This window comes from Oncorhynchus mykiss, chromosome 12, assembly GCF_013265735.2.
Source record: "Oncorhynchus mykiss isolate Arlee chromosome 12, USDA_OmykA_1.1, whole genome shotgun sequence".
In the NCBI taxonomy this organism is placed as follows: Eukaryota; Metazoa; Chordata; class Actinopteri; order Salmoniformes; family Salmonidae; genus Oncorhynchus; species Oncorhynchus mykiss.
Genome location: NC_048576.1, coordinates 51,201,894 through 51,228,623, shown reverse-complemented (window position 1 = coordinate 51,228,623; position 26,730 = coordinate 51,201,894). Strand labels below are relative to the sequence as shown.

The 26,730-nt window shown below is 39.9% G+C and overlaps 2 protein-coding genes across 2 annotated transcripts in view; one reads left to right on the top strand and one right to left on the bottom strand.

The window, feature by feature from the left end:
- LOC110537740 (prolyl 4-hydroxylase subunit alpha-2) overlaps window positions 1-8,762 on the bottom strand; it is a 65,454-nt gene extending 56,692 nt beyond the window's left edge. Inside the window, exon 1 of the mRNA XM_036937754.1 lies at window positions 8,620-8,762. The gene's annotated coding sequence lies outside the window, so the exon portion shown is untranslated. The remainder of the gene's footprint in view (window positions 1-8,619) is intronic.
- Window positions 8,763-11,239: 2,477 nt separating this feature from the next.
- LOC110537739 (PDZ and LIM domain protein 4) overlaps window positions 11,240-26,730 on the top strand; it is a 64,873-nt gene continuing 49,382 nt past the window's right edge. The window contains exon 1 of the mRNA XM_021624093.2: window positions 11,240-11,567. Within this exon, the coding sequence (XP_021479768.1) occupies window positions 11,475-11,567 (93 nt within the window). The 5' untranslated portion in view covers window positions 11,240-11,474. The remainder of the gene's footprint in view (window positions 11,568-26,730) is intronic.

The window sequence follows — 26,730 nt, the reverse complement described above, 5'->3', positions numbered from 1 at the left end:
TCCAGCCACAGTTGATCAGTTATAGGTTTACTCATGGACTGAATCCAACCTCCCTGCTGAGTGGCAATATAATGCCTAACCTGTAGGTACTTGAAGAAATGAGTTTGAGGTAACTGAAAATGAGATGCCAGTTGTTGAAAGGATGGTAGTTCAACTTCTCTATAGAGATTACCAAATGTTTTAATTCCTTTGTTGAACCAAGAAAATGTAAAACCATCTCTCAGTGCTTTGGGTAAGATTGGGTTATTAGAGAAAGGTGTTAGTTCATATATAGATCTAAGCCCTTCTGTTTGTTTACAGACTTCAATCCATATATTTAAAGTGATTTTAGTGAAAGTGTTGTTTATGAGACCTAGCAAAGCTTTAGGTGGGCTAATATAAGGTATAGGCAGGTAGCCTAGTGGTTAGAGTGTTGGACTAGTAACCAAAATGTTGCAAGATTGAATCCCCGAGCTGACAAGGTCAAAACCTGCCCTTCTGCCCCTGAATAAGGCAGTTAACCCACTGTTCCTAGGCCATCATTGAAAATAAGATTTTTTTCTTAACTGACTTGCCTAGTTAAATAAAGGTCAAATAAATGTAGCAGGGGTCAGATACTCCTCCTCTATCTGTCTCCAAGAGGGTGAACTTGTTGTTGTATCTTGCCATACCCACACAGCCTTTAACTGAGATGCCCAGTTTTACAACTGGAAGTCAGGTAGAGTAAGTCCTCCTTCTGAGTATGGTTTGCATAAAGTTGTGAGTTTCACTCTGGGGGGTTTCCCTTTCCACAGAAATGAAGAAACCTTCTTATTAAGTTGTTTGAAAAATACTTTGGGAATAGAAAAGGGCAAGGTTTGAAAAAGGTACAAGAATGTTGATGATATATTAATCTTTACACAATTGACCTGCCCAATAAGAGAAATTGATAAATCCTGCCATCTATCCAATTCTTCCCCAACCTTTTTGAGAAGTGGAGTATAGTTCAGGTTGATATGTCTTAATAATTTCAGAAGGAATTTGCAATCCAAGATATGTCATTTTCTGTGGTTTCCAAGAAAACGTCTGGTCTAAGATCAGGTTCTGCATAGCTGCCCTGTTAAAAGGCATAATTTAGGTTTAGGTTTATTTTATATCCTGAAAAGGTCCAAAATTCTTTCAGGATGTCAACTAATGCACGGAGTGACATTTCGGGTTTAGTGAGGTAAAGCAAAACGTCATTGGATAGCGAGACCAGATGTTCACTCCCACCAATACGAACACTATGGATGGATGGATGGGATCATAAAGCTTCTGTCAGTGGCTCTACAGCCAATGAAAAAAGGAGAGGACTAGAGGGACAAACCTGTCTTGTGCCACTGTCTTGTGCCACAAGGTCCAATATTCATCCTCTGTAAAACTTCAAACAGGTAGTTCCATTCTATGCGGTCAAAAACTTTTTCCGCATCTGATGAAGCTGCCACTACAGATTCTTGGTCATTCTCTACATAATGCATAATATTAAATAATCTTCTGATATTATTAGGAGATGAGCGGTTTCTTACAAAGCCTGTTTGGTCCATATCAACTAAGTCCGGAAGAACCTTATCCAGTCTAAGAGCTATGAGTTTCACAAGAATGTTATATGAAGTGTTCAATAGAGATATTGGTCTATACGACCCACAAAGCAGAGGATCTTTCCCAGGTTTTAACAAAACTGTGATCAGTGCCTGTTCAAGTGTGTCTGGGAACTTTTCTGTCTCTATGGCATAATTAAACATACTGCAAAGAGGCTCAATTAGTTAGGGTAAAAAGGATCAATGGAATTCAATAGGGAATCCGTTTAACCCTGGTGATTTTCCCCCAGCAGTGTTTGAAAATGGATTCTCTAATTTCCTCTGATGTAATCTCTTTTTCCAAGTGCTCTCTATCCTCATCAGTTAAAGTTTGTAAATTGAGTTTGTTCAAAAACTCATGCATTGTGGCTGGGACATCCCCTTCAGACTTGTACAATGTTTCATAAAACTCCCTAAAGACTCGATTAATTTCCTCAGGACTGTGAAGACCTGTGATATTGGGTAGCTTAATAGAGCTAATAACTCTACTAGCATCCTCTCGTCTTATCTGGCAAGCAAGGAACTTTCCTGCTTTATCTCCATGTTCATAGTAGTTTTATTTTGTTCTCCTGAGAGCATTTTCTGCTTTATGGGTCATCAGGGTGTTGTATTCCAATCGCTTTGAGTCAAATTTTTGTAGTTGAGTTGTCAAATGTTACACTATGTTCATTTTCCAGATCTCTTATTTCATTATCCAACAAATCTACTTGAGCCTTATACATCTTACGAGCACTCAAACTAAAGGATATGATTTGCCCCCCCCCCCCCCCCCCAGAGGCAGAGATGTTATTGGTGCTAAAAAATATGTTTATATGAGTGTTCAGAAATGTTACAAATGTGTGATTATTTAGTAAGTATGTGCCAAACCTCCATCTTCTTGAGGGTGGTTGTGTTTTACTGACTGGTACTGAAGCCAGAAGGGCAGAATGATCTGATATACATCTTGGTAAGTACTTACACCCAGTAGTTAAACTTCCCTTGGCTGCATGAATAAGAAGTAAGTCAACTCTAGAGTAACTGCTTTGGACAGGGGTGTACAATTAGTATTCTTTAACCTTTTGGTTGTGAAATCTCCATAAGTCCAAAATGTTTCATTTCTGCTTTTAACATTTTAGCTGCCTGTGTGAGGTTGATAGTATTAGAGGAAGATCTATCACTGGATGGGTCCAGTACCGAGTTAAAATCCCCTGCCATTATTATCTCTGATGATGGGCATGTTAAGGACCATACACATTCACAATGGTAATGGGCTCAGTGTTAATGAAACCTTGAATGTTCACAAACTTTCCCCCCTTTGTCTTGAATCTGAGATTGTATCTGAAAGGGGCAATGCCTATTAATGGGTATGGCCACCCCTTTTGCCCGAGAGGTGAAAGATGAATAGTACACTTGATCCACCCACTCTCTCTACAGTTTTTCATGCTCAGAGTCAGTCAGGTGTGTCTCCTGAAGAAGAGCTATATCAACCTTATGCTGCTTTAGATAATTCAGAATGCACTTGCGCTTGACTGGGCATTTAGTACCACTCATTTAAGTGTCATAATGTACAGTTATTAGGTGCCGACATCTTTGAAGAAAATAAGAAATAGGGAAAAGGAAAGAAACAAAATTGCGTTGAGTGTATACAACTTGTAAAAAATGAAATGATAAAAGTACAAAGTAGTAAACATCTCGTGAGCTAATACCCTGACTCTACCACAAACCCACCCAACCCCCTCCCCAACTGAGGGAGTTAAAGAACCCATACCCTTAGATGCTAGTCTTTAAGCTAGATGTACCTGCTATGCATAGCATTGCTCGAATTAGGTTCATTCTAAATGATATGTATACATTGACTGTTCCTTGTAGCATGAACATATTATTAGTCAAGTAACAAAATACAATTTGATTACGACAATAATGACGGGGAAACCTTGAAGTCTCAAATTCGAGCGTCTTTGAAAATGTTCGTAATCTAATTTCTCCTCGAGTTTAGTGATGGCGTCTTCCAACGTCTTGTATTTTTGGTCCACTTCCTCGTGGACGTCCAGGATGGCAGCCTGGTGGTCAGCATGGTCTTTTTCTAACTTTGTCACTCATCCATTTGTGACTTTCTGGTCTTCGTGGAATTTATCGACCAGTACATCAATTTTGCTTAGGTATTGAGAAAGTGTCTCTTGGATTTTTGTTATACCCTTGTCCATCTCCATTCTGAACCATGCTGGTGCTTCTTCCGAGCTAGCATCCACCGAGGCCAAAGAAGGGCTGTCAGAGAGGGGCATTTTTCCATGCCTTGGGAATATTTTGCTTCGGCGATACAATAGATGTTTTAACTTCCAACTCACTATTAACAAACAAGTAAACTGTGTCAAAATGCCTTCAAATTGTTCGAAAGTTTGAGGACGCTACGCTACGCTTCACCATTGACTGAAGTCTAACCTTAAACATTTTGAGTTCATGACTAAACTTAACCTTACACACTTTGAAATTTGATGTTCAACTTCTAATTATGATATGAGACTGTAAGAACTAGTTGGAACAAACAGTTGACCTGTGCATCACTAGAGTCACTTTTAACTTTAGCACTACGATTTCCTGAAATCAGCTACTTTCCTTAAATGTATCAGAAAATAACCTCTATAGTACTTTAACCACGAATTCCCTGTAAAATATTCACATCAAGCACTTCCTTTTGGTTGGTAGCCTGTATAATGCACTGTAGTGCTCCTGAACACCTGTTTCTGTACTGTGACTTGTCAAAGATAATGTTGTTTGGTCTTTAGGAGTCCATTTTGTGTCTGGCAGTTTGAAAAGACTTGTTTGAGATGAATTGTCTGGTTACTGATCCTTTAGAGCTTTCCCCTACACTGTCACAGTCAAACTAAAATACGTATGTAATTTGTTTGTTGCTTTACATACAATACTTGATAAAAGTTCACACCATATTTTAAAGACCCACTGCAGTCAAAAACGTGATTTCCTGTGTTTTATAGTTTATTAGGTACACCCAGTTTATTAGGTACACCCAACTAGTACTTGGTCAGACCCCCTTTGCCTCCAGAACAGCCTGAATTTTTCAGGGCATGGAAACGTTGCTCAATTGGTATCAAGGGACCTAACGTGTGCCAGGAAAACATTCCCCACAGCATTACATCATGGCTACCAGACTGTACCGTTGACACAAGGCAGGATGGGGCCATGGACTTATGCTGCTTACACCAAATCCTGACTCTGCCATCAGCATAACGCAACAGGAACCGACATTCATCGGACCAGGCAATATTTTTCCACTCCTCAATTGTCCAGTGTTGGTGATTATGTGCCCACTGGAGCGTGTTTGTGGCCCGCTTGCACGATTCTTGACATTCTCCTGTTTTTGCCCACAGGACTGCCGCTGACTGGATGTTTTTTGTTTGATGCACCATTCTCGGTAAACCCTAGACACTGTTGTGTGTGAAAAGCCCAGGTTCTGAGATACTGGAACCAGCGCACCTGGCACCAATGATCATATCACATTTAAAGTCGTTTATGTCACTCGTTTTGCCCATTCTAACGTCCAATCAAACAGTAACTGAATGCCTCGATGCCTGTCTGTCTACTTTACATAGCAAGCCATGGCCACATGACTCACTCTCTGTAGGAGCGAAACATTTTCGTGAACGGGGGGGTGCATCTAATAATCTGTGTATTTCCACATTATGAGGTTGGAATAATACTGTAAAATTGTGAAAATTATGATAATGTTTTGTTTTTTTACTGCTGCTCTTTAATTACTTGTTACTTTTATCTCTTATTCTTATCCATATTTTTTTAAACTGCACTGTTGGTTAGGGGCTAATAAGTAAGCATTTCACTGTAAGGTGAACGTGAACGTGTTGGATTCGGCGCATGTGACTAATACAATTTGATTTGATTTAGTATAAGAGCTGTTTGAATAGACCGCCTGAAATTTCACCATGTTTTGGTGGGATGGAATTTTAGCCTGCCTGGTGACATCACCAGGTGGTAAATTAGTTAATAGACCAATAAGAAAGAGAGTTCCAAACTTCTCTGCATATAACAGCAAGTTTCCTGTTTTCACCTCCCCACTCAGACCACTCCCAGACAGTCCTAGAAAAGTTATTGCTTGAGAAATTGCTTTTGGCTAACAAATGATTTTAGTTCATTTTAATTTAAAACAATCCCAGTAAGGTACCCAGAAATGGTTTGATATTAATATAAAAACAGCTGCATTGGGCCTTTAAGCTATGCTTTATTAATTTTTAACCACTGATTGTTAATGCTTATTATGAGATTTAGAAAGTTTACTGTACTTAATCCCACTGCCTGCTAATTGGTGTAATTGTAAAATACTTTGTTGGTTTACAGTAATGTTACTTAGGCCTACTCCTAATTTTCCATTTGGTGCAGTGTATCATGTATTTGTAATGTCAAGTTCACTGGATTAAACAAGTGTTACCTAACAAGCTTTGTGTACACGTAATGGAAGCTAAATCAGCATACATACTGTGTCTGTTTGTTTATGAAAACTACTGTTTGACCTACCTCTAAAATTGACCTGATTAGCAAAGATAATAATGACATAATTTCCTCTCCTGTCCTCACCCCTCTATCTGAGATGTCAGTGGACATTATAAAAGTCCCAATCCAATGAATGACCTACTGTGGTGTTTGTTAATCAAATGATTAACCACAGCTCTTTGACCACCAGCTGCTACACAATCTGTTTGGATTACTCATCCAAGATGGCCACCCTTGACGAGCGAGGGAGAGAGCTGGCATCAGTGGCACTCAGTTGTATGGTTTTGAGGGAAAAACAAAGCAGCGAGAATCCAACACCGGGGTGGTATATGTATGCGTGCGTGCATGTGTGCGTGTGTTAGCCAGAACCTGCATCATAGCCAAGTCTAGTCTAGTCTATATGGTTCTCCCTCCATCACTAACAAGGGTTTATTTGAAGCATCCACAAGCGGGAGGTAATGAGAAGGCTTGGTGTCATTAAACATTTATATGGTGACCCGGGAGAGATGCAGCTGAAGCCAAGACAGAGGTTATCAGAGCACAGGGTTCAAATGAACTCTTTTGTATACTATTAAAGTAGTGTATCTTACTATGCATGTATAACTAGTTTGTGTATAACTAGTGTGTGTGTGTGTGCGTGTGTAGTGTTTACAGTGATGCCTGATCCTCGGGTTAAAACAAACACATTGACGCATGACCTTGCTCTTACTTCCATTTGATTAAATAAAACATTAATGTGCATGCTCGGAGATCCACTCACACCTGTTTATTTTTCCGGGAACCTTAACTAAGCGCCACGTTAAACATTCAACTGGAACACCTGGTGTGTGAATGGGTGACTGAAAAAACACAACTGTTTGATTACATATGAAGAGTTTATTTCCAAAATGCTATATCCATAATGTTTCACATTTGTGTTTTTTTCTCAAAAATTATTGCTTAAGGGTACCTTCACGTGTGTGTGTAATATATATATATATATATATATATATATATATATATATATATATATATATATATATATATATACATTCTTTAGCTGGAATGGAATGTTATGCTGTATATTTGACAGGTACAGTGCAGTATTCAGACCCCTTGACTTTTTCCAAATTTTGTAACATTACAACTTTATTCTAAAATTGATTGAAATATTTTTTTCCCTCATCAATCTACAAAACTGTTTTTTAGAATTTTTTTGAAAATGTATTTAAATAAAAAAACGGAAATACTACATTTACATGAGTATTCAGACCCTTTACTCAGTACTTTGTTGAAGCACCTATGGCAGCGATTACAGCCTTGAGTCTTCTTAGATAGGACGCTACAAGCTTGGGGAGTATTTGGGGAGTTTCTCCCATTCTTCTCTGCAGATCCTCTCAAGCTCTGTCAGGTTGGGTGGGAAGTGACGCTGCACAGCTATTTTCAGGTATCTCCAGAGATGTTAAATCGGGATTTAGCATCCACCGAGGCCAAAGAAGGGCTGTCAGAGAGGGGCATTTTTCCATGCCTTGGGAATATTTTGAACTCTAGTTCGTCCACTAAAGGACATTCAGAGACTTTTCCCGAAACCACTCCTGTGTTATCTTGGCTGTGTGCTTAGGGTAATTGTTCTGTTGGAAGGTGAACTTTCGCCCTAGTCTGAGGTCCTGAGCGCTATGGAGCAGGTTTTCATCAAGGATCTCTCTGTACTTTGCTCCGTTCAGCTTTCCCTCGATTTTGACTAGTCTCTCAGTCATTGCTGCTGAAAAACATCGCCACCACATGATGCTGCCACCACCATGCTTCACCGTAGGGATGGTACCATGTTTCCTGCAGACGTGACGCTTGGCATTCAGGCTGAAGAGTTCATTCTTGGTTTCATCACTCCAGAGAATCTTGTTTCTCATGGCCTGAGAGTCTTTAGGTGCCGTTTGGCAAACTCCAAGTGGGCTGTCATGTGCCTTTTACTGAGGAGTGGCTTTCGTCTGGCCACTCTACAATAGATGCCTGATTGGTAGAGTGCTGCAGAGATGGTTGTACTTCTGGAAGGTTCTCCCATCTCCACAGAGAAACTCTAAAGCTCTGTCAGAGTGACCATCAGGTTCTTGGTCACCTTCCTGACCAAGGCCCTTCTCCCCTGATTGCTCAGTTTGGCTGGGCAGCCAGCTCTAGGAAGAGTCTTGGTGGTTCCAGACATTTTCCAAATAAGAATGGAGGCCAATGGGTTTTTGGAGACCTTCAATGTTGTAGATGTCACGTTTTGACCTTAGTTCTGTTATTATATCTTTGTTTTAGTATGGTCAGGGCGTGAGTTGGGTGGGTTGTCTATGTTCGTTTTTCTATAATTTGGGATTTCTGTGTTTGGCCTAGTATGGTTCTCAATCAGAGGCAGCTGTCAATCGTTGTCCCTGATTGAGAATCATACTTAGGTAGCCTGGGTTTCACTTTTGAGTTGTGGGTGTTTATTTTCCGGGTTTGTGCCACACGGGACTGGTTTGTTTGTTTCACGTTGTTTGTTTTGTATTTTGTTGTGTTCAGTTTTTCTTATTAAAGTATGGACACTTACCACGCTGGAAATTGGTCCGATATATCTTACTCGTCATCAGAGGAAGACGACAAACATTACAGTAGAAATGTTTTGGTACCATTCCCCACATCTAGGCTCCACCACAATACTGTCTCGGAGCTCTACGACAATTCCTTCGACCTCATGGCTTGATTTTTGCTCTGACATGCACTGTCAACTGAGGGACCTTATATAGACAGGTATGTGCCTCGCCAAATCATGTCTAATCAATTAAATTTACCACAGGTGGACTCCAATCAATTTGTAGAAACATCTCAAGGATGATCAATGAAAACAGAATGCACCTGAGCTCAATTTTAAATCTCATAGCAAAGGGTCTGAACGCTTATATAAATGAAGTATTTCTGTTTATAAATTAGCGACATTTTCTAAAAACCTGTTTGGCTTTGTCATTATGGGGTATTGTGTTTAGATTGATGAGGGATAAAAATGATTTAATACTTTTTAGAAAAAGGCTGTAACATAACAAAATGTGGAAAAGTTAAGGGGTCTGAATACTTCCCGAATGCACTGTCTCACCTAGCTATCTTAAGATAAATGCACTTACTGTAAGTCACTCTGGATAAGATCATCTGCTAAATGACTCAAATGTAAAATGTAAATATTTTACAAACAGATTTCATATTATTGTAAAAAAAGATATATAATATTGATGTCCTAAATCATGTCCTTTATTATTTATTTGAAATGATGTGGAAACAACATTGATTTAACCAGTGTGTTCCCAGTGGGAAGTGATAGGTTTGAAGCAAATACATGTCGGTCATTGATCAACCCCATGCCATGATTAGATAGTGAAAACACACACATCTTTCATAATGTTTTTAAACAACAAAAGCAAATTTACCAATATTTCTGAAAACTGATATATAGCATTTTGGAATGAAACTCTTCAAATACAGTGATGGATTGCAAAGTAAATTGACCATCAGCAGGCAGGGAAAAGCTGCAAATAGTTCCTTTTCATCTTTACCATCATCACATTCCTATTCATTGTCACTATCACCATAACTCACTCTCCTGATGAGTCGTGGCTGATGGGCACATTGTATAGACCTACTCTATAAACTGAGGTTAACTAGACATCATTTGGCTCTGTGGTTGTCTAACCATTACATCTGCTTCTAATGTTCCACTCAGCATTTTCTAACCACATGAATTAAACTGCATCATTTCCATAAATGTTTTCATTTCCCTATGGGACCTTTAGACAGTGAATTTGCAGTGCCACCATTGTTCTCACTGTCTGTAGTACTGTCTCATACTATACCACGAACCATCCGCAACGCTGGCGACATACATCTCTCAAACAAGCTGAGACACAAAGACAAACCTTCGATTTTTTTACTTTACCGAAAATGTTACCTATTGTACATCTGCAGGCCATAGACAAGTCCTTAAGCTGGGGGTGTCGAGACATTTCAACTGTGTTTAAAAGGAAGAATGGGCATAATTTACATATATTGTTTAGAAACAGAAAGGCTGTTGACCAATAGTTTGTGCAACACTTGCATTGACACAGATTCTCCAGACACTGGCATTGCGATAGAGCTGAACAGCTCCAGGTTGCAACACAAATGACTCATCTCAGTCTCTTACAAGTGTACTATGGCTCCTTAGAATGTTGGACACTTCAAATATCACTGGTTTGATAGGCTCTCATTGACAATCGCATTCCTTTTAATCCGTGTGTATACCTTTCAAACCCATTGAATCATATTTGATTGAGAAAAGAGACAGAACAGCAAAATGCTGCCAACGGTTGTGATCACAGACAAACTCACGCACGCAAGCATGCACACACGTACGTACACACGCAGGCACACACACACTGTCCGATACCATTAAAATGTTTATCATTAGACATCAGTTACATCAGTCAGGCTACTCTGAGGCAGGTATAGATATGTTTCCCTCTGACTCACTCTGACTCAATAGTATTCACCAGCATACACTGAGACACATCTTCACTTCCCATGTCTGTTTTGTTCGGAGACAGGGCTAGCCTAGCCATGCTGGAATGTCTATGAGGTCATAGACTCACACACAGAAATCATACTCTGTGAGTCACTGTATAATTGCCTGAGGAAATGAGGGAAGAGACCAGAGGATCCCATAATAAATTGACATGGTGTGTTTTTGAATGTATCCACATTGTCATTTTTTTCAATCAATCTCAGCTGCTGACATGATCATTTTTCAGTTCTATCTATTGTTCAGTTGCTTTATCTGGATAGGTTATAGTCCACAATGGATTTTCTCTCTGTAGTCTGAGTAATGGTGATGGTGGTGTTTTGAACAAATAATGCTGTCCCACAATCTCATACACACTCACACACACACACACCCCTAACTGGACCCTGGGAACTGTTTTATAGTAGCCATCCCAATCATTTACTTTTCTTTAGTTAAACAAATACAGTAGGTACTTCTAGACTAGAGTGTATGTCATCCTCAACCCATAAAGAGTGGACTTGTTTCCATAGAGCCGCGTTTGCCTGGCTACACATCCACATCACTCCGGTCAACTGACGTTTCTTTGTAACGATCGATGGAGCAGCGGAATTAAATTCAGGGTGAGTCGTCAGGCAAGCGTTTCGTTGCACTCACGTCCCTCCCATTCAGTCAACTCTGTACGAGGCGGGCAGTCAAGCGTCTTCATAGCGCAAATCCCCATCACACGTCAGAGACGACATCATTATTTAAGGTTGAATCAAGTTGGGAAGAAAGTTTTGCGACAGACAGTGTTGCCAAGCAGCTCCTAGGTAGTGGACCTAGTTATTTCGCCCAGTTTATCGCCCAGTTCTTACGGATATTATTTTTATAGATCAGCAATGCCACACACCGTGACATTGAATGGACCCTCACCTTGGGGTTTTCGACTGGTCGGTGGAAGGGACTTCAGTACACCGTTAACTATTTCGAGGGTATGTAAATGTATTCCCATGTATTTATTCTCATGTCGAAATAGGATTGCTTTACCCTCATAAGGCGTTTGGGCTAATGTCTTTCATCTAGCCTAATTTGGCACCACCGCATAGGGTACTAGGGGGTAACTAGCCCCACCTAAGAACAATGTCTAATTGCTGACACAAAAAAAAGCAACGTTTGGAAAAAAAATTGGTATGTGGTTAGGCAAATAAACTATAAAGGGAAATAAATGGCTACAGTTTACACTTTCTTTGTTTTTTCATGAAATGTTGTTTTAGAAAAGGGGCATTTAAAAAAAAAAAAATTCTAAGTAAAACTGATCAAATTGATTTTAACACACTTGTGTGAAACCCTATGCCATAATCTTCTACCGGGGTAAATCATTGGAATGGAATACAAATAATACCATTAAATGACATTGGAATATAACATTTAATAACAATAACTTAACTCAGTGTAACATTGATGTGGCAACTCTCTTATGCTCTGCTATTGCACGATTGTAATTCGTACCTGTAGGTCACAAGTAAAGCTATCCCTAGTAAAATTGGGGCACAACTCATGAGCCCACATCCTGCACTGCTCACACCTTATCCAGTCCCCACTTGTGACTGAAAACAGGGGGAGAGATGCCAATTGAAAAGGTCTCTCTTAAAAACGTAGGTAGCTATCTAGCTATATGACATAAAATACTTTGTAAAATAGCTAAAAGGCTATAAAGTTGCATTAACTGTAAAGCTATCCATCACTAATGGAAACATTTACAACTGAAATTAAGTTGTGTTATCTTTTTTAATGTATTTTACCTCAGACGATCTGGAAATAAGATTGCTAGCTAGTACTCCTAGCATATTATGCTAACTAGCTAGCTGGCTAGCATTTACTGCTAGTGAAGTTGCTAGCTAGCAAGTTAGCATAAACTAGCGCTAACTGGGTTAGTCATTTTCTAAATGACAGTTATAAACAGGGCTAGTTGGGGGGGGGGGGGGGGGTGTCTTAAAGCTTTCCTTCTTGTATATTAAAAACAAGTTATAAATCTAACCTCATTGGAATATATCTGCAAAAAATTTGATCAACTTATCACAAAATTGTTTTGTTGAATTATCTCCAAAAGTTGTGATGACACAGACATTTTCCGTTAAGCAAGACCAGTAATTTTGGGACAACCTATGGTCTTTATATGAATTACAGGGGCGCAGTTACCCCAGGGGGCTAGTTACCGTCTACTACCCTAATTGTGAATTCAGATGGCTATTTGCCATGGAATAATACCAAAATGTATACAGATGGGGATCCATGTAATGCTTACCAGTCTAATGAGCTAATGCACTCCTTCAAATTGAACAATAGAATATTAGTTTACATTTCTCAAGTTCTCCATTTTCTGATCCACATGTTTAAATTTAATAATGGAAAACTGTTTTAAAATTCAAATTTTTCTACACTGTAGAATTGAGATTTTAATCGTTTTCAATTTTATTTTGAATCGTTTGTAAAATATATATATTTTTATTGGTGTGGCTGGGGAAACGGATGCTTTCTAAGTATGTGGTTCATTTGGACGCAAGTAGCCTAGGTTTGCGGTATAGCTGAGACAAATGCAAGCCTATAATGGAGACTATGCCCCTGTTTTGAGATAACCTGTGCATCCTTAATTCGTCCCATCCTTGAAGACATCACCGATAGATGTGTGAAAGGAGATTTTACGCTAGGCTACCAACCAAGTCATGTCGGACCAGTGATTAGACTATGATCATTGCTCATCATTGATCTAATATATACTGTATATTTAGATCAATGATTATTTCAAGAATGGGAGAATCCACCCATGAATATATTTAAATGGCGCCTATATGCTGCTTTGTAGGAGTGATCCATGAGTTGCCTCTCCTTCCACAGACACTTAAAATCCCTGCTTCTCTCCTCTCGCAGCTGTTGGATAGGCTGATAGGCCTATAATGCCGATATGCTATAGTCTAATTTACTTTCACTTGCCCACTTTAACCTACTGTTAGTCTACGGGTTATGGGTACTCAATCTAGTGGACGGCTGTAGGTTTAATCTTGGATTATAATGGGCTGCAAAATAGCGGTGTTGTAGAAAATTTGGAGGGCCTCCAGGATCACAAGATAATTAACCTACAGTCGTTAGAAGGATAGTTGCCGGGGGGGGGGTACTGTTAATAAAGCACCATGGATAAGGTCCTTAGTTTCTTTTACACACAGATGTTTTGTTCCCCCCTATTCTGAACGTCCCTCTCATCATATAGACCTAGCTGTTAGACTTTTTAAGCTACTGTAGGCTATGCAATGTATTTGTCGAGGCTACGCAGCAGAACTATGCAGCGAATATGGAGGGCAGACTGACAGGGGCTCAGTCCCAGGTCTCTTCACGGTCAGTGACAGTGCCAAGAGAGTTTCTTCATTTGGATGTGCTCATCGTGTATAATGTCCGTTTTGAGTGTACGCCTGCAATCTGAAGTTGCCAGGAGGAAACTTGGTGTGTGTGTGTGTGCACAGGGACACCTGTTGTTGCAACACAATCTCGCACTCAATTCTTGCAAATATGTACGAAAAGTATTTCAGCAGATTTTGTGCATTCTTGTGCGTTTTGTGTGACTTAATTCATAGAAAGATACATACATTTATGTGGGACTTCATTTGAAAAATGAAGGGGGCAAACTTCGGAAAAATCTTTTGAAAGTTTTTGGAGCAACGCATTTTGGGCAATGGTGTTCTTTGTTTGTGTCACACACTTATTTATATTAACAAACAAGCGTGTTTACAACCCAATATTGTTAATCAACCAGGTTGTCACTGAAATACATATAATATAGTAGCTTTACATTTCTATTTTTGATTATTAATGCCAATGCTCTTTTCCATTCTTGTTTTTGCTTAATACTTTGGGATACTATATTTTTTTGTTGTTACGATGAAGATATTTGATTGGGGAATGGGGATGCATTTTCATGTTGGGAAATTAATTCATCTATGAATGTGGGGAAACAGAAGACTTACAACAAAAAATCTGCTTGGTTTTAATTCCCCTGGTGTACCTGCATGGTATTTGCAACTATAACAAGTCGGGACTATGATCAACTATCAATATCATTGCAGTTAAACAGGTTAATGTAAAATAATGTATTATGTTGGCTTGCACTTACGACACTTCCAAGGCCGTTTCATGATGATTATTACGGTCGTGTCAATCATGTTATATACTTAAGCTGTTGTAACAAGGTATATGCCAGCATTGTAGGCCTACTGCCTCTGCCCAGAGGCCTACTGCCTCCGCCCAGAGGCCTACTAGGCTTTCATGACAACGGCCATTGGAGCACACTTTGCCACGCATGAGCCCTGGTTCGCGTCCCTTTTGCAGCTTTCACTTTCTTCTTCTACACTGATGGCAGGGTTGGGATCACGTCCAGCTCACGTCTAGTTATGTGATCTTGTTGAGGGAAGCATTCTGTTTTTCAACATTGTGTTGGGTGTTATTGCATTGATATATCTGGTGAACAATGGATAAGCAACAATGGGCGTTACGGATCGAAGCAGTCACTACAGGTGTGATCAAGCCTTACATCAAAGTTTCCTGAAGCTGAATAGAAAGTGCTATGCCCTGACCAGTTATTCAGAAGAAAATCATCTGTGACTGTCTAATTTAACTAAGTACACTAACCAGTGTGGACCCAAAACAAACACATTCTACACATTTACAAACTATATATTTCAAGTGTTATTACAACCATGGTGTTCTTTTGTTACTGAAGCTTATACATCTAATAATCTGACAATGATCCACATCATATGGGTAGACAAATAATGTAAGTGCAGCAAAACACAACTATCCTTTTTGTAGGATGCAAACAAGTAATATGAATCACAGTTGGTCCATCCTGTTCTGATCTAATAAGATGGATGTAAGATTTTCTACGGCCTTGAATCGAGGACTTTCCCAGTAATAAAGTTCTTGAAATTTTCCAGATTGACTGACCTTCATACCTTAACATAATGATGGACTGTAATTTCTCTTTGCTTATTTGAGCTGTTCTTGCCATAATATGGACTTGGTATTTTACCAAACAGGGCTATTTTTTTCTTTATTTATTTCACCTTTATTTAACCAGGTAGGCCAGTTGAGAACAAGTTCTCATTTACAACTGCGACCTGGCCAAGATAAAGCAAAGCAGTGCGACACAAACAACAACACAGAGTTACACATGGAATAAAAAAAACATACACTCAATTAAACAATAGAAAAAGTCTGTATACAGGGTGTGCAAATCAGGTAAGATAAGGGAGGTAAGGCAATAAATAGGCCATAGTGGCAAAATAATTACAATTTAGCAATTAAACACTGGAGTGATAGATGTGCAGAAGATGAATGTGCAAGTAGAGATACTGGGGAGCAAAAATAAATAATTAACAGTATGGGGATGAGTTAGTTGGTTGGGCTATTTACAGATGAGCTATCTACAGGTGCAGTGATCTGTGAGCTGCTCTGACAGCTGTTGCTTAAATTTAGTGAGGGAGATATGAGTCTCCCGCTTCAGTGATTTTTGCAATTCGTTCCAGTCATTGGCAGCAGAGAACTGGAAGGAAAAGTGGCCAAAGGAAGAATTGGCTTTGAGGGTGACCAGTGACATATACCTGCTGGAGAGCGTTCTACGGGTGGGTGCTGCTATGTTGACCAGTGAGCTGAGATAAGGTGGGGCTTTACCTAGCAAAGACTTATAGATGACCTGAGCTAGTGGGTTTGGTGACAAATATGAAGCGAGGGCCAGACAACGAGAGCATACAGGTCACAGTGGTGGGTAGTATATGGGGCTTTGGTGACAAAACGGATGGCACTGTGATGGACTGCATCTAATTTGCTGAGTAGAGTGTTGGAGGCTATTTTGTAAATGACATCACCGAAGTCAAGGATCGGTAGTATAGACATGTTTGGCAGCATGAGTGAAGGATGCATTGTTGCAAAATAGGAAGCCGATTCTAGATTTAAGTTTGGATTGGAGATGCTTAATGTGAGTCTGGAAGGAGAGTTTACAGTCTAACCAGACACCTAGGTATTTATAGTTGTCCACATTTTCAGAACCATCCAGTGGAGCGATGCTAGGCAGGCGGGCAGGTGCAGGCAGCGATCGTTGAAGAGCATGCATTTAGTTTTACTTGCATTTAAAAGCAGTTGGTGGTTATGATATCATTTAGGACCTTGAGCGTGGCTGAGGTGCACCCATGACCAGCTCGGAAACCAGATTGCATAGCGGAGAAGGTACGGTGGGATTCGAAATGGTCAGTGATCTGTTAACTTGGCTTTCGAAGACCTTAGAAAGGCAAGGTAGGACAGATATAAGTCTGTAGCCGTTTGAGCCTAGACTGTCTCCCCTTTGAAGAGGGGGATGACCGCGGCAGCTTTCCAATCTTTGGGGATCTCAGACGATATGAAAGAGGTTGAACAGTCTAGTAATAGGGGTTGCAACAATTTCGGCAGATAATTTTAGAAAGAGAGGGTCCAGATTGTCTAGCCCAGCTGATTTGTAGGGGTCCAGATTTTGCAGCTCTTTCAGAACAGCAGCTATCTGGATTTGGGTGAAGGAGAAATGGGGGAGGTTTGGGCTAGTTGCTGTGGGGGGTGCAGGGCTGTTGACTGGGTTAGGGGTAGCCAGGTGGAAAGCATGGCCAGCCGTAGAAAAATGCTTCTTGATATTCTCAATTATCGTGGATTTATCGGTGATGACAGTGTTTCCTAGCCTCAGTGCAGTGGGCTGATGGGAGGAGGTGCTCTTATTTTCCATGGACTTTACAGTGTCCCAGAGCTTTTTGTAGTTTGTGCTACAGGATACCAATTTCTGCTTGAAAAAGCTAGCCTTTGCTTTCATAACTGCCTGTGTATATTGGTTCCTAACTTCCCTTCTGTATACCACCCCTACCTTGTCACAACACAACTGATTGGCTCAAAAATGAACTTTTAACAAGGCACACCTGTTAATTGAAATCATTCCAGGTGTCTACCTCATGAAGCTGGTTGAGAGAATGCCAAGAGCATGCGAAGATGTCATCAAGGCAAAGGGTGGCTTCTTTGAACAATCTCAAATATTAAACACTTTTTTGGTCACTACATGATTCTATGTGGGTTATTTCATAGTTTTGATGTCTTCACTATTATGCTACAATGTAGAAAATAGTACAAATAAAGAAAAACCCTTGAATGAGTAGGTGTTCTAAAACATTTGACCTTAGTGTATCTGGTTTTTTTTTCTTCTCCAATCTGGCAACCCTCATAAAACTCAACATAGCCTTGTATAAAATGCCTTATGAAATGGTGTAATGTACACTAAAAAGTGAGGACCTTATATTAAAAGCATTTAGAAGAAAATGGTGTAATGTAGGCTCCACGAAAAATTAAATGCTATAATATTATAATTATTTTGGTGACAACCTGGTTGATTAACAATATGGGGCTGTTAACCCATTTGTTTCTGTATATAAATACATGTGGGAGACAAAAAAGGCAGTGTAGAAGACCATTGCACATTGTGCATTGCTCTAATAACTTTCAAAAGATTGTTCCAAAGTTTTTCACCCCCAAAATAATTTTCCTATGAATGAAGTGGCACGAAAATTGGTGTATTTTTCGACAAATTCAGTTGCACAAAAAATGTGTCTTTTCACACCAATTAAGCCACACAAAAATGCACTAAATCTGTTGAAATACTTTTTGTACATATTTGCACGAATTGAGTGTGAGATTGTGTTGCAACTGTCCACCAGCTCATGCTTCAAAATGTATTGAAGTGTGCCAGACTCACCACTTTGTGTCGTTATGGCTGCTGTTTGTTAGCCCTAACACCCACAAAGTCTGAATCTATTAGGTGTTCTGTTCACTTTCCATTTATTATACAATTTGAAGTGGTGAGGCCCTCTCGCTTGGGAAAGTAGCCTAGTGTTGAATGAATGAAGTGTAGCGTGCTGCCATGCTTTCATTGTGAATTGTGACAATTACCACATAATTCTGCTCTGTCAAGAAGTCCCAAACAAACCTGCTACATTTTTGCTACATGACACAGGACAGACTGTCTATGTTGGCATATCTGTTGTACTTTTTTCAACACCCACATTATGATGAGGCTACTAACAAGACAATAGCTTACTGTGGGGGTCAAATTATATCAATAAAATAAGCTTTAATAGAGTATAATATCAATTTATAATACTATATAAAATAGATATTTATACATTTTCATAACTCACTAAAAGCTCATCAACAACCTTACTTTACCTCAAAATATGAGTCATATGGGTCAATTTCTAAGGTTCTGAAAGAGTCGGGGGGCCAGGAGGGGACTTGGCAGTAGCCAATAGTCAGTCAGGGTAAACAGTGGTGGCGTCCTGGAGTGTGCCGGGCGTTGACATTTGTTTTTCATCAGAGATTGTGGTGCTACTGAGGGATTCCAGGTGTTTTCTCAGCTGCAAGCCTCCAGACTCTTTAACTACCACTGCAACCATGGGTGTAATTGTTAGATTCACAAGGGGAGACTGACTCAAGTTCACTTGAAATAGCATCTTTCACGTTCTAGGCCAGAATTCCCAAACTGGGAATATCTTCCCATTTTCAAACCATCCATTTATATTTTCCGACGGGGCTAGACATTTGGGTGAGTTTTTTTTTCTCCCCTGTGTAGCCTCGTTTCACTGGAAAAAATAAAATGAAACCATATAGTGTTCAGAAAAATAACAACACAATTGTCACATTCTGACCATAGTTCTTTTGTGTTTTCTTTGTTTTAGTGTTGGTCAGGACGTGAGCTGAGTGTGCATTCTATGTTGTGTGTCTAGTTTTCCCATTTCTATGTTTGGCCTGATATGGTTCTCAATCAGAGACAGGTGTTAGTCATTGTCTCTGATTGGGAACCATATTTAGGTAGCCTGTTTTGTGGGTGGTTGTTTCCTGTGTCTGTGTCACACGGGACTGTTTTGTTGCCAGTTCATGTTGTTATTTTGTATTTATGGTCAGTTTTTCCCTATTAAAACATGGACACCTACCACGCTGCATATTGGTCTGATCCTTGTTTCACCTCTTCAGAGGAAGAGGAGGAAATCTGCCGTGACAACAATGTCAAATAGAGGTAGGCTCGTCAAATAATTAACATCCAATCGCATTAACCGGTACTCGCTTGCTGGAATTCCACTAACGGTCCGTATGTAGCCAAACGTAGCTGCTGCTCATTCCGTTTGCTCGATAATGGATAAATGTTAAAACAAAAAAAAGGCCAGCGTCCGTAGAGACACATACCAGCTCACATACACCTGCACCTGTCGATGACACAAGTTGTTCTGCTTCCACGAGCACATCCAATGCTAGCATCAGTAATTCTGGACACTGACAGTTGTGAATCTGATGCAGCCGAAGAGCTACTGCCCACTTACCCGGGAAAGCACAGAACAACAGACAGGGATGTTGGACCAATGAAGAGGTGCAATTAGGATGAGAACTACATTGATTTGGGGTTCACATATGTTGAGAGTAGTGCCTTTCCACAGTGTGTTATATGTTATATGTTCAAAAGTACTATCTCCCAACTCGATGAAACCTTCACTCTTGTGCAGACATTTAGAAACAAAACATGCCAATTTGAAAAATAAGCCACAGGAGTTTTTTGAGCGAGAATGAAGACGATTTTCGAGTAGTAAGACATGTATAAAAGCAACAGATACCATTAATAAGAAGGGGCTAGAAGCGTTTTATATGGTGAGCTACCATATAAGGAGGACTTAATTCTTCCTGCTGCTGCGGATATGGCTGGGACAATCCTGGGGGGAAAGGCCAAAAAACTATACAGACAATCGCTTCGTCAAACACTGTTTCATGACGCATCAGTGACATGGCAGGAGATTTTGAAACAATTACTGCTTCAATACAAGCCAGTGAATTCCATGCGTTATAGCTGGATGACGGACAATGTCAAATGTGATATAGCGAACGCACCTGAGTGTTTGGTGTGCAATTACTCAGGTACTTTCCCAAAATGGATGACACAAACAACTGGATTTGTTATCCCTTTCATGTCCTGCCTTCAGTCTACTTACCGATCGATATCTGAACAAGAGAGCCTCATCGATATTGCAAAAAGCGGTTCAATGAAAATTGAATGGCCACTGCCATATTTCTGGAGTATCCTGCCTTCGCAATCGCTCTGTTAAGACACTGATACCCTTTGCAACCACGCACTGTATCTGCCCTCACTTGCATGAAAACTCAATCCAGGCACAGACTGTGTGTGGAAAATGATTTAAGACTGAGACTCTCTCCAACACAACCCACATTGTAGAGTTATGTGCATTCTTTCAAGCACACCCTTCTCATTAACCTGTGGTGAGTTATTCACAATTTTCGATGAACAAAGTTTTATATGTAAGAAGATAGTCAAATAAAGAGCAAAAATATTGATTATTATTAATTTTTTTCCCTGGTCCTATAAGAGCTCTTTGTCACTTCCTACGAGATGGGTTGTGACAAAAAAAAAACTCACACTCATTCTTATGTTTAATAAATGTATCGTAAAGTGTGTGTGTGGCAGGCTTACAATGATGGCAACAAAACAACATTTGAGAGTGCGCTGACCCTGTTGCTAGAGGGGTAGAGGGGGCAGCTCGAGGTTGAACGTTTAAAGGGGTACGGGACTATAAAATGTGGGGACTACTGTTCTAGGCCATTGACATCCTTGCTTAGCGTACATTAAAAAAAAAATAGCTTTCATGACTTTGTGCAGTGCAAGTGCTGATCATCTGATATCATGCTTGTGGATTTTATTGTATCAAGACATTATTAGACAAGGCTTTCTCAGACAATCTTCCTTAGGCCACTTAGACCCATACCCAAACTGCATCGCTGGCACTATAAAAAGTCACTGGTGGCATCCCAAATGACACCCTTCTTATGTGGTGCACTACTTTTGATCAGAGCCCATAGGGATTGATTTGGGACGTGCCCACTGACAAATCACAGGGTGGCAGGATGCCTAGCGATTAGGAGCGTTGGGCCTGTAACCAAAAGGTTTGCTGGTTCAATTCCCCTAGGTGAAAAATCTGTCGATGTGCCCTTGAGCAAGGCACTTAACCCTAATTGCTCCAGGGTCGCCATCAATAATGGCTGATCTCGACCCCTCTCTCCATTCCATTGTTTCTGCAACCTCACCATAACAAGCAAAGTTTTAAATGTGTTCTATCCTCTTGTTGCATTGAGTCTCTGACTCTTGTCAAGGAATGAAGTTTAAAGTGGGATATGCAAAAAACACATTTCCAAATCTCACTTGTACATGTGTGAAATATGACAAATGTAACCACCTAACATCTTATCTACAGTGCTTAAAATAACATCAGATCCACTCCATATCAAATCAAATTTATTTGTCACGTGCACTGAATACAACAGGTGTAGTAGACCTTGCAGTGAAATGCTTACCATAACACACAATGAAAGTGTGTAATGTAGTCATCTCCAATATAAAAAACAACCCATGATAGTGGTAAGGAATCCAGCTTGGATCACCCATGGGGCTAGTTACAGTGCCTTCGGAAAGTATTCAGACCCCTTTACTTTTTCCACATTTTGTTACGTTACAGCCTTATTCTAAAACGTATTTAAAAAATAATCCTCAGCAATCAACACACAATACCCCGCAATAACAGGTTTTTCAGAAATGTTTGCAAATGTAAAAAAAAAACAAAAAAAATACCTTATATGCAATAAGTATTCAGACCTTTTGCTATGGGACTCAATTGAGCTTGAGGGCATCCTGTTTCAGTTGATAATCCTTAGATGTTTCTACAATTTGATTAGAGTCCACCTGTGCTAAATTCAATTGATTGGACATGATTTGGAAAAGCACTGACCTTTGTCTATATAAGGTCCAACAGTTGACAGAGAATGTCAGAGCAAAAACCAAGCCATGAGGTCGAAGGAATTGTCTGTAGACGTCCAGGACAGGATTGTGTCGAGGCATAGTTCGGGGGAATGGTACCAAAAAATGTCTGCAGCATTGAAGGTCCCCAAGAACACAGTGGCCTCCATCATTCTTAATTGGAAGACGTTTGGAACCAGCAAGACTTCTCATAGAGATGGCCAACCCACAAAACTGAGCAACCGGGGGAGAAGAGCCTTGGTCAGGGAGGTGACCAAGAACCCTATGATCACTCTGACAGAGCTCTAGAGTTCCTCTGTGGAGATAGGAGAACCTTCCAGAAGGGCAACCTTCTCTGCAGCACTCCAACAATCAGGCCTTTATTGTAGAGTGGCCAAACGGTAGTCACTCCTCAGTAAAAGGCACATGACAGCCCACTTGGAGTTTGCCAAAAGGCACCTAAATACTCTCAGACCATGAGAAACAAGATTCTCTGGTCTGATGAAACCAAGATTGAACTCTTTGGCCTGAATGCCAAGTATAACGTCTGGAGGAAACCTGGTACCATCCCCACGCTGAAGGATGGTGGTGGCAGCATCATGCTTTGAGGATGTTTTTCAGCGGCAGGGACTGGGAGACTATTCAGGATCGAGGGAAAGATGAACAGAGCAAAGTACAGAGAGATCCTTGATGAAGACTTGCTCCAGAGTGCTCAGGTCTTCAGACTGGGGCGAAGGTTCACCTTCCAACAGGACAACGACCCTAAGCACACAGCCAAGACAACACAGGAGTGGCTTCGGGACAAGTCTCTGAATGTCCTTGAGTGGCCCAGCCAGAGCCCGGACATGAACCCAATCGAACAGCTCTGCAGCAATGCTCCCCATCCAACCTGACAGAGCTTGAGACGATCTGCAGAGAAGAATTGGAGAAACTCCCCAAATACAGCAGTGCCAAGCTTGTAGCGTCATACCCAAGAAGACTCAATGCTGTAATCGCTGCCAAAAGTGCTTCAACAAAGTTCTGAGTAAAGGGTATGAATACTTATGTAAATGTGATGTTTCAGTTTTTATTTTTAATACATTTGAATAAAGAAAACAACTGTTTTTCTCTGTCATTGTGGAGTATTGTGTGTAGATTGATGGGGAAACATGTTTTAATCAATTTTAGAATAAGGCTGTAACGTATCAATATGTGGAAAAGTTAAACGGTCTGAATAAATTCAGAAGGCACTGTATAAACCACAGTAGTTGCAGAGGGTCAAAGATCATATCCCCCAAGACATGCTGACCTCTAAACATTACAATAACAGGGGAGGTTAGCAGGTCTTGGGGGTATGATCTTTGACCCTCTGTAACTTTCTCACTCAACATTATTCACAATTTATTCTGGATTGTCCGTAATCATGGTAGCATCCGCATGAATGTAGAAGTGTTTAGAATCATATTCTGTTCTTATTTACAATAAAGGTGACTTCAAAATGACACAATACATTTACCATTACCATTCACTTCTATTGGGCACAAAATAATCTGAAACACAACCAAAACCAACTGGAAGTGCACTCAACAAGTTTATAGAGTCACAAGCTTGTAGTCATTGCGTGTTAGGAATATGGGACCAAATACGACACTTATGACTACTTTAGTTATAAGAATCTTTAGGGGTTTCAATCATTTTGACCCTTACCCTTTTTTGATTAAAAAAAGTATTACTTTATATTTTTTTCTGAGCAATTTAATTAGTATAAAATAATATAATTTCTGTTTTTTTGGCATATAGCTCAGTATTTGAATAATTAATTTTATAGAGTCATTATTGCTCATCTTTATTAAGGTTGTAAATCATTTCAATCCAGTTCCTCAGCAGCCCTCTATTTTACACAGACTGCAGATATGCCTTCGCGTATCTCTGAGTTAATGATCTAGAACACCTGCATTCTTAAACAATGAAATACTGAGTTCCAGTACACCATCCTGATTGCAATAGCTGGTTTGTAGGTGCTAATTAGGCTTGAGATGTGAGTGGGAAGTCCGTAGGACTCATGCATCTAAATTGCCAACCAAGGGAGCCAGCCAGATCTCTGATGTAATTGTCCAAGCATTTTGGGATGTGCAGAAAATATCAGTTACATCAATGTCAATTCAACTCCCATGCAAGAGGTGACATAAGTCAAGACCAGCTAATGGTGCTAATTCATAAACAGAATTCCTCTTGGACAGTAGTTCACAACGTCATGTAAAATAAAAAACTAAAATGTGTTTGTCGTTACGGATTTTTTTTAACGAGTTTCCTTTAAAACTCTCCAGTCCAAGCTGTATGTCCTGTTGTGTGGTCCTGAAAATGGATGATTTCCCTAAAGATTCTCCTTTGGACATTTGACAAATAAGTTTCCCAAAGTGTTCGGCATACCAACATTAGCTAGGAAGGCTATACAGTAGTAGGTCTATACACTTATGCCAAGGTCAGATCCTGTGCATACGGTTTATCAGACCTTTTCTATATATTTGACATTTCAATCGATGTTCTTATGTATTTTCTCTTCTGAATGGGGTCACTGATGTTTACTTTATCAGATAAATATTATCTGAACAGTTAAGGCGGCTGTATTTGGAGTCTTCTGTATTTGACTCCCAATGTCTGAGTTTCCTTCTTTCAAATGCAAGGAGAGATTTACTTCACCAACATTTGGACTCTGTTTTATTTTCCTTTCCTCTGAAGTTATCTTTTATCAGAGAAAGGAATGTATCTGGGTCCTTCTATGAAATGAGTGCCTTTTGGTAGAATTTGTGCACAAATATGTTATATTAAATCAGGAATGTGCAACTTCAGTCCTTGGGCCTGATTGGTGTCCCCCTTTTTTGCCCCAGCTAACACACCTGACTCCAATAATCAACTAATCATGATCTTCAGTTTAGGACGCAATTAGTTTAATCAGCTTTGTTTGCTAGGGATGGGGAAAAGTGACACCACTTCAGCCCCTGAGGACTGGAGTTACCCATCCCTGTATTAAATTAAGTGCCCTTTAAAATAGAACACATGGAAAATTCTATACATCCGTTTAAAAAAAAATATATATCAATAAAGACTTGCTGAAGTGCCAAAATTCTCCCTTTTGACGTGTCCCTCTAAGGATACTCTGTGACTTCTAGGAAGATTTGACCCACTTCACCACAACATTTCTCAGAGTTTTCACCATTGTAACTCTCTACTTATTTTGTTGTGTTGACAAAGTCATTTCTGACGATTATTGTTAATTTCATGTGATTAGTAATACATTTTAAGGTTAAAAAACAACAACCCTGTCTCTCATTTTAAGGTCAACCCTGTTATGTGAAATAAACTCCCGTTTTAATAGATGGGTTGGTTGTTTAGCAACAAAACCAACGTGGGTGCAACTATGGGGCAAAACAGACAGGGTTGGCTTAGACTGTTGACAACATGTAAACTATATTTAGTCTCTAAATGTTTATTGAAAACATAAATCAATTTGCACAATGAGCAATTGTCTCTCAGATACAAAGTTTCAGTTGTTGGTTAGCTAGCTAGCTAATTTGAGCCGTATTAGCATAGACATTACTTACATCAGTCAAAACACCTCAAAACAAGACCTGGTACTTGTGTGCATGGCCAAAGAGCTCTATTTTCATGTCATCCAACAAATGTAAATGCCTGATATTTGCTAAACGGCATTGGCACTTGGATTGGAACCGGTGCTTTGGTCACATGACATGAAAATCTAGCTCTTTGACCTCGCACACCAGTTGTGAGTTTGGCGTCGAAGTGAGAATGCATGAGCAGAAAATAACTCCTTAACTACTGTAAAATATTGTGGTGGATATTTCATGTTTTAGGGCTATTTTGCTTCCACTGGTCCTGGTGCCCTTTTTTAATGTCAACGGCATCGTGAACTTTACCCAGTACCAGGACATTTTGGCCAAAAACATGATTACCTCTGCCAGGAGGCTGAAATCTCCCAGCAAGACAAAAACACAATTAACACTTCAAAATCCACAAAGAAATGGTTAATTGGCCACAAAACATTTTGCGATGGCCATCTTAATCTCCAGACTTGAAAACCCATTGAAAACCCGTGGTTTGAATTGAAGAGGGCAGTTCATATGTGCAGAAAATGGAGATCAAGAATCTAGCAGGATTTTGTATGGAAGAATGGGCTAAGATCCCTCCCAATGTGTTCTCCAAATCATGAAACATTTTTGAAAAAGGTTCAGTGCCATTATCCTCGCAATTGAAGTATT